This window comes from Acyrthosiphon pisum, chromosome A1 (genome assembly GCF_005508785.2).
Source record: "Acyrthosiphon pisum isolate AL4f chromosome A1, pea_aphid_22Mar2018_4r6ur, whole genome shotgun sequence".
Classification (NCBI taxonomy): Eukaryota; Metazoa; Arthropoda; class Insecta; order Hemiptera; family Aphididae; genus Acyrthosiphon; species Acyrthosiphon pisum.
The window spans coordinates 160,320,436-160,330,003 of NC_042494.1; the positions used below are offsets into that span (position 1 = coordinate 160,320,436).

A 9,568-nucleotide genomic window follows, 5' to 3' on the forward strand; every position below is an offset into this window, starting at 1 on the left:
AGATTTTATAAGAGGTCAATTCACTTTCATTTTTAAATTAACAGAGCTACACGTGTTCTGTTGAGCGTAAAATTTGTTATGTTCTGCACTTGTAAGACGGAGACAACACATGCGGGTATCACGTCCCTTTAATGGACCAACCACAGGCAACTAAATTATGTTTATGGGAACACTAGCTCCTATTATTTCGTTAAATTTTTAGTGACTGCTTTGGCAACCCACCAGTAGTATATAAAATATTATCAAATTTAAATATCACAGTGACCAAGTCAATTTCATAGAATATAATGTTCTACGTCGATATCGAATAATTTTAATTTTTGACTTTGACACATACCTTTGAATGATTTGAAAAGTTGGAAAAAATATAAAATATTAATTTTCTGTAAAAAAATATGCAGCAATTAAAGGGTGATTGGCTGCACAACTAATTGTCTTTGACAATTTTATGATTTAGAAAAAATATTTATGCATAGGTATAGCTGGAAGTATTTAAACAGTACATTTAATTGTAATTTACCTAACATTTTTTTAAATTTCATATTCAGAAGCAAAATATGTTTCTAAATATGTTGATATATAAATATAAAATATTAAATAAATATGAGTAATAATAATTTATCAAAAATTGAATGCTATGATGAATACTTACAACATCTCTACAATAAGTTTGTTTTACCGCAGGAGCACCAGACATTGGTTGATCTAATGACAATACACTTCTAAGAAGAGGCAAAGCATCGATAATACGGCCCAAATCACACAATGCTACCACCTTTATATTACGGAGTGTCACATATGATTGATTTCGGACTGATGTTATTACTTCAAGAGCAATATGAGGACTATTCTGATTTATTGCATTAGCCGCGAAAAAAGTTATTGTTTTTCTAATTGGACTATGGCCAGCTTCTCGTTGATCATTCCACAATTTACACGCATATTCGAAACTTTCAGTTGTATTCTAAAATGAAATCACATTTATCATTAGAAATCATTAGCAATTTGTTTTATAACTATTTTAATCATTATTGTTATGAACTTAAAATAAATATTGGTATAGTCATTATTCATTAAAATAAAACCGCTTTAAGGTATTCAAATATATTAAATTAAACAGGTTTATTTAGGTAAATATAATGATATAGTAAAATAATTTTAAAATGTAATATTCATACAATGTGTAACATGATCTACCTGTAATCTAAATGGTAATATACTACATTATTAATTTTATTAAGTTATTTCAGCAAAAAACATAACTCAATAAAATATTAACTTTGGGTAAATTATAATAATAAGAGCTGATCCGTATACCAAGATACAATTTTCAAAATGGATAAGCTAAAACAATCTTTAACATTTAAATAATATGATTTATAGGTCACATATTAAAATCAATTTCCTCAGGTAAGTCACTCATTTAATGAAAACCAAAATATAAACACATATTCAAACAAAAATCTTACCAATTTATAACATGCAGCAAAAACTAACATCATCACACCTTTAGGAAACTTGGCTATTTGTAATTGTCTATCTTGAATTGTTTTATATACAACTAATATTTGATCAAACTGTTCATTTACAAATAATAAGTCCATGAGTATTTGATAAGAACTTAAATGATTAAAAAATCCATCCATTTCTGGGTCATTAAACAACTAAAAAAAAATGTAATTTAAGTTTTTTTCCTTTGTGTTTATAATAATCAAATTTTATCTTTACTTGTAACGCAATATCAGGTTTATTGAGATGGTAATACATTCGCATCACAACTGGACCAAAAGTAAAATTTCCAAATCTTAATCCTTGGTTTTGCTTATTATATCTATAATTATTATAATTTTAGTTGGAATGTATACATTTTAAATAAATTAAGGAAAAAATACTTACTTCTTCATCATTTTTTCTACAAGTGTTAAATCTGCTTCATTATCACCTACCATGTGTACGATTTGTTTTAAATCTTCAGTAAAAATTAAACTACTAGACTCAGGATCTGCAAAAGACTTCATACGCTCTCGAAATAACTGTTTATCTGAATCAGAAAACTGTTTCTCAATTTTTTCTCGGAAGAACTCATATTTATCCAATCCTATGGCTGCACGCTCATACAAATTACGTTTACCTAAATAAAAATATGGTACATCAAATAAAATAAACTACACTAAATTCTAATTTATTAGGTAGTCATTAAAGACTTATTATTTTAAGTTAAAACAATAAATTGTATACAATTTATGAAGCTAATAAGTATGAGGTATTAAAGTTTGACATTTTCAAATCTTCAATATAAAAAAAATTGTATTAAATGTTTAAATTAAGATTACTAACTAGTCATGTGCGACTATTATTATTAGAATCAATGAGTCAGGTGGACTTCAATAAAATCATAAATAAAGAAGTACAGCGAGTACCGCTTAATGAGATCACATTGATTCAGGCTATTTTGATTCTATTAACTAGTTGATTCCAAAAAGCATCTTTTTTTCAATATAATATTTGGTTTGGGATTTTCATTTTTGATTCCAATAAACGGTTGATTCTATAAACCAGTAATCACATTAAGCGGAACTCACTGTATTTATAGATTAGTTGTCTACAAGTATGTTTCTCATGTGTTTAATAATTAATAATTTACTTTAATTTGTTTTAATTAAATGTATAAGTTATACATACTACTATTTATTACTATATGTTATGAACTCTGAAAGTCAGTACGAAACAAAAAAAATAAACATTAGGAAAACAGGACGTATTTTCAGCAGTTAATGCGTAATTACAATTGTGATTTATTATGTAATGTACAATTTAAACAAACATTTTTGCAAACACAAATCATTCAGCCTAAGAATGAAAAGTGGTGAATTTTAGTAAAATTAGATTACTATTTAGTAGGTACAATTAAATGTATGGTCATACAATGTGTATGTAAATACAATGGTCTGTACTATATTTTATAATTATTATATATTACATATTATATTTTATAATCTTAGAAAGATTTTACAAGATTATCTGAGAATTTGACAAATTATTTACTACATAATATGAATTATGCAGACAGCATGTTACAAAACAAACACGGATATTTTTTCTGTAAAATAACCATGAACTTACACAAAACGTTTTGCACAATTTTTGTAGAACCTAATCCTTGTCTGCACAAATTGATCAGTGACTTCGAGAACATAATTGGTTTTTAATTGAGTCTTATAAGATGAAAAAATAGTTAAATTCGTCAAACAAATTAATCAAATTTAATGATAAATTATCTATTTACTTCATTCAAATAGGAAATACAAGTATTAACTTTAATGTATATTACTAATTTAGTAGTATTTGTTAAATTACTAAAAATTAATAATTATTTGATATTTGATGGAATTATGCCGCTTTAAAGTTTGAGGTTAGCTTTGATATTGCACGGCTGCTATCGCTAAACTACAACCATGCGCTAAACCCGCCCACCCGACTATCATCATTCGATAATCGAATAATCGATAGGCATACTGAGAAATGAGAATATATTAATATAATATTATACTGCTTAAATGTATGCTTATTTAGTGGGGATCCAGGATTTTTTATGGGGGGTGCTAAGGTTAAGGGTCTCGCATTCAGGCATTCTGTATATTCCATCCTGATGGCAATATTTTATTTTAGTCCTCAAAAGTCAAAATAAATGTGGTTGATTTTTTTTTAGGTTCCCTTTATTTCTCTTTTCTATGGGTTCCCCAGCCTGAAAAATACTGAATGTACTGAAAAATACATAAAAAAAAAGCCACGGAAAAAAAAGCCAATAAAAAAAATCCAGGGAAAAAAAAGCCACGGAAAAAATAATCCACAGAATAAAAAGCCATGGGAAAAATAAGCCACGGAAAAAAAAGTCAAATTAAATAATTAAATAATATATACCTAACAATTAAAATTAAAGTATTAAATTAGGTATTATTTAAAAAAATTTTACACATTATTGGTCATATTGTATACATAACATATATTATATAAAATTATTAATACACATTCACACGTCTTCCACATTCACACCATCGTCAAACAATAAAAATCTTTTATTATGGGGCTCACCCGTTGTACACCATTCATCTAAAAAAAATTGTATTTTTTTTAATTTACATTTTTATTTTAATAAAATATATATTTAATATAACTATATATTATATTATATTGATACTTACCCATGATTTCATCAGAGTCTAAGGGATTATTTTTTGTTCTTTGGTTTCGTAGTGTGCGCTTGACTATGTTTTCAGGTGGCATCTGACTTTTGTCATCTAATTTTGCAACACATTCTCCAAAAATATGTGCTGGGTTGTTTTTAGTAGTCTTAGCTTGAATTTTCATTTCATTATAACACTTACTTGCCTCAACCTCTTTCTTGTTCGGCCTATGTGTTATGATATGAGTTGTTCCACTTTTGACAATTTTTGACATTTCAAGATCTGTGTACATGGTCCCTGGACATTTGAGCAAGGTTGCTTTACTACAACACCATGTAATACTACTTTTCCCAGTATGTTTGAGAACGTACATGTAGCCCTCTAAACATAATTTGGGCTTATTTTTATTAGAGTTAATGATTTCCATCTTACGTTCAAAATGTAAAATCAAAAGTAGAGAAACTAGAGAAAAAGACTGAGAGTATAGATGTATGAGACTGAAAGTATAGTTTATAAAACAGTTATATCTTAACAAAAGAAAGGGAATTTCCTTCAGAACAAGATGAAATAAAATGCTATACATTGAATAAAAATAACATGATATTTTGTGGATATTATCTTGAAATCAATTGATTTATGTCTTTCACCCTAGATAATATGTATAAGTAAATGTATGTACTTTGTACAGGATGATTCTTTTTTAAATGTACATTGCAGTATGATTGTATGAATTTAATAATTTCCTTAATATATTTAATTAAGGAAATTGAAACACTTTTATTTTCCCTAAAGGTGATGACAAGCCCAAAAAATAAAAATAAAGATTGTAAAATAAATTTATTCATTGGTGTTTAGAATCTAAAATATATTTTATGTATACAATATGACCAATAATGTGTAAAGAAATTTTAAATAATACCTAATTTAATACTTTAATTTTTATTGTTATATATTATTTAATTATTTAATTTGACTTTTTTTTCCGTGGCTTATTTTTCCCATGGCTTTTTATTCTGTGGATTATTTTTCCCGTGGCTTTTTTTTCCCTGGATTTTTTTTATTGGCTTTTTTTTCCTACATTCGTTGTGTAGAGTATTTGCTTTCAAGGAAGTAAGTAAGCAACATGCCAAGGCCAGTGTGGGGAGGGGGTTGCTACAGAATCCTAGCACCTCCTCTGGTTCCACGCCTGTAGTTAATAGTTATGCTTAATATGACTTTAAGAACTATAGATAGTATACGTCATAACTCGTAGACCTCACACTAGACATTTTTAAAAGGTACTTAATTGGTTTACATTTTAGTGTTCTTCCGTGTCTACCGATCCTAAAGTAGAAACAAAACAATGCTTAAATATTTAAATGTTTTAATTCGTATTATTTTATTAATTTCTTTACCTTGAAAATTACACTGCACAATGAGATATTTCCTGATGTTTTCAAACGTGAATATACGACGATTACTTGACAGTTAAGTTTTATACACGGAAAAACTTCTTTCGACATCTACAGACGACATTGGAGCATACATAAAATAAACCAAATAATTACTTGTCATGTCCTCAGGCATCCTTCCATATCTTTAACTTCGCCGATTAAAATTTCTGAAATTCTTAATAAAACTTTGTAACTATGATTTTCGTCGAAAAAGTAATTTAACTTCTGTGCGACTGCTTTGCCTTTTGTACCTACATTTTAAGTTAACAATTTTATTTTTCGCATCTTCAACAGTTCTTATAATGAATCAGGTAATTTTATTCCTTTCTTTTCCAAAAATATTATGGATTTGGGTAAAAATCCGAAATTCGATTTAATATAGTTACACTGATCAAGGTTATTCTTTTCCAAATACTTTTTGGTTGTCTTAATTAAAACGGCATAATCGCTGTCGAATGTTTTTATATCTGAGTGAATGTTTTCCAAATGTTCACAGTAGTATATGGTAATTGGTAGCATTTATCAAAGTTCCCCATCTTGTTAATATGGGTTCAGGTGGTAAAGGAATCTCGTTTATCGTCATATTTAAAAATGTTTTTATAAGTAAGGGGGGTTTTTTGATTGGTTCAAATATGTATATATAGTTTAATAGTTATATACTTATATCACTTATGACTTAGGTATATCATATAATTCATGTATCTGTACATATACCGTACTTCATATACCGTATTTTGATTAGGTATAAGGTCTATGCCTATGTCTATGTATTTATAAAAATTATAATATAGTTACCTACCTATACCACAGATTATATTATTAAAATATATAATATATTTATATTTATATATAATCTGTGGTTATATCGTCTATACTCTATGGCAGTCGTCAATTGTCGATGTCCGTCGGAGACGACGATATTAACGATTCTAATAATTTCATTGAACAAAATTAAACTCAACCATGAGATAGTTGTTAGATAAGCAGTAAATAATATTATATATTTATATAAGATGAACTCTCAAATATCGTTAAGTTTTGTTACGTTCAGCTTATTTTTATAAGATATCTCGTCATCTCGATACTTTCAAGTTTCATTTTGGAAAGAAATGAAGACGAATGGTAATAGCTGTTTCTTCGGCGGCGGAGACCTGAGCGTGTGATCTTAGATATGACACAGCTATAGCTGGTTTCACCGGAAGAGTCTGTGTTTACGCGTAAGTTTGTTTTCACTTTATTTTAAAGCTTAAATGTAATTTTTCAACTGGTTGACGTTGAAGGATATAATATTTGTGTTACCAAAAGCGCAATGTATAAAATACGCAAGCACGAACAACCTAAACGTCCCAAATGCCATCTTCGTTTCACCCAGGAAAATCTATAAATTATACTAATTATATACCAAGTAATATGTAACTATTTTTCCTATACTATTCGCCGGGCAACACTTTAGGTTTGCACGAAATATTTAAAACAATATATTATTAATCTTTATATTTTATATACATTATACACCATACATTTATTAGTATTCACTCCTATTTAGCGTAGTTTATATCCTATAATAATAGGTATTAAATATTTTACTCACTAGTTATTATTTTTGATTATAATATATAAATTAAATATTATAATAATACACATCAATATAAAATGGTTGTTATCAAGAGTCAAGACTCACAGTCTTAAAACCTACTCTTTACTGAATATTTTCAGAACCAGGTTATGAAAAAAAAAAATGCACAGTTCATCAGTCGTATTAGTTGCAAGATCAACCCGCGTGAAATAAAATATGAATTAGTGATCATTTTTATTTTATGTTTTTTTCGAAAAATATATTCAATATATTTAACGATGACGTTATAAAATTCATATAGATCATAAAATAAAGCATTCATAGTTCTTACATAATATGCTTATTCAGAGGTAACTTGTGGATAAATACCAAAATGATACATTTAAATTAAATTAAGAATAATAAAAAATCTATTTGTGTGAGGAACACTATTACTGATAATATTAGTCTTAATCATTATTAAAAAATAAATTCAATACAAGTTTTTTTTTAGAGTATTTAAAGAATACCGACAATTTAATTTTATTAGATTTTAGATTCTTAGCGGAGCGAGGAAGCTGGTGGTTTTACAATGGTGTTCATTTTTATTTATATCCTGTATACAAAATTTTTACCAGAAGGAGTGCTTCGATTTCAACATATAGTTCCTTATCTTTTAGCAAATTGGATCAAGATCATAATTTAGAGAGGTCATTTTTCGATTTTATCAATAGAAATTTAATGCCATGGGAAAACCACCTAAAAAACGCTAAAAATGGGATTTTAATTTCTAGCGCTTTGTCTATCACCATCCGACCATCGGGGTCAAAAGTAAAAATTTCCAGTAGTTTTCAAAAGCGCCGTGAAAAAAAAAGAAAAATAAAGAACAAACGAGAATTTTTACGTAAACTCTGTTATCGAGAAAATCGACTTTTAAACAAATGGCCGTAGGAATATAACATTTTTACTGGATGTTTATATTAGGATTATCTATAAGTACACCATGTCTTTTTAAAAATATTTTGACTCATTTTGAGCTGTTTAGGGACATTTTCAGTTTCCAATTTTTTTAGTGGGGGGGGGGGGGGGGTGTCGAAACCACCGTAAAAAAAAAAGAAAAATTAAGGAAAAAAAGGGGGATTTTTAGTTTTTGGTGTAACTCTAAAACAAATGACCACAGATCCATGAAATTTTAACTGAATCTATATATTTGCATTTTCCATACACCATAACATTTTGACTTATTACCGGTTTACCGAAGTTTTCAGTCTCTAATTTTTTTAATTTTTTATTCTATAAATATCAATAAAGGTTTATTTTTTGGGTAAAAAAGCTTGAAAATTTAGCACCTGATGTATTGTTTCAAAGACAGATAAAAAATATTAAAAATCCAGTCACAATTTTTTTTGTAAGCATTTAAAGTTCAAATATTAACAAAATAAGGAAAATTCACGAAAATGTACAAATTATTTAGATGTAGCCTATAAACAGTGGGAAAAACATGTATGCAATAGTAAAATGTGTAGGTCGTGATTATAATTTACAAACAGTCTGACCTTCTATACACATTTTTGAAAGAAGTTATTTTTTATAGGTAGTTTGATGTATAAGTAGGCAGTCCTGTAAAGTATTTAAGTAAAAGTATTTGAGTAAAAGTATTCAAATACTTTTTTAAGTATTGAATAGCTTTTTAAATACTTTCAGCATGAAGTATTTTGAATGGTATTTTAAATACTTTTTTTTGTATTAAATACTTTTTGGTATTGAATACTTTGGTTTTTTATTTCGAACATTTTATTTTTATTCGAAATAATTGGTTGAAAAAATATTATTGTCAACTACAATAATATTTAATAGTTTTATTTAATATTCTGTATTTCTGTGTTAGCCGAAGCCCAAAGGTTTGTGAAAACCATATTTCTAAAAAAATGTATTGAATATTGAATAACAATATTCCCTTTAAAACTATTAGATAACTATTAGATTACCTACTACCTATGTGTTTATATTGCGATAATTAGAAATCCACTTTAAAAACCAAAAGTATTTGAAAAGTATTCCAAATACTTTTTTAAAGTATTTGAGTAGTATTTGAAGTACTTTACAATTAAAGTATTTGAGTAGTTTCTTAAATACTTAAAAAAAAATGTATTTGAGTATTTACTCAAGTACTTTTTAAAAGTATTCTTTACAGGACTGTAAGTAGGGGAGGGGGGTAGGCACCTGAAAAAAAACAACTTAACATAAAGATCTGATACTAATATATTAGAGTACTTGGAAAACAATAAATCTGAAGATCATTCAAAAGAGATGTACAATGGTAAACTGTAACTTCCCAGTTACTTACCTTTCCTAAGATAATTGTTTTAAATTTAGTCTGTTCTCAACTAACACAT

At 27.4% G+C, this 9,568-nt stretch overlaps 1 protein-coding gene across 1 annotated transcript in view; it reads right to left on the reverse strand.

Annotated features, from left to right (window-relative positions):
• LOC100165871 (pentatricopeptide repeat-containing protein 2, mitochondrial) overlaps positions 1 to 3,395 on the reverse strand; it is a 5,933-nt gene extending 2,538 nt beyond the window's left edge. The window contains exons 1-5 of the mRNA XM_001946750.4: positions 3,124 to 3,395; positions 1,897 to 2,131; positions 1,729 to 1,831; positions 1,470 to 1,664; positions 653 to 964 (exon numbers count right to left, since the gene is read on the reverse strand). Of these exons, the coding sequence (XP_001946785.1) occupies positions 653 to 964; positions 1,470 to 1,664; positions 1,729 to 1,831; positions 1,897 to 2,131; positions 3,124 to 3,196 (918 nt within the window). The 5' untranslated portion in view covers positions 3,197 to 3,395. The remainder of the gene's footprint in view (positions 1 to 652; positions 965 to 1,469; positions 1,665 to 1,728; positions 1,832 to 1,896; positions 2,132 to 3,123) is intronic.
• Positions 3,396 to 9,568: the final 6,173 nt, after the last annotated feature.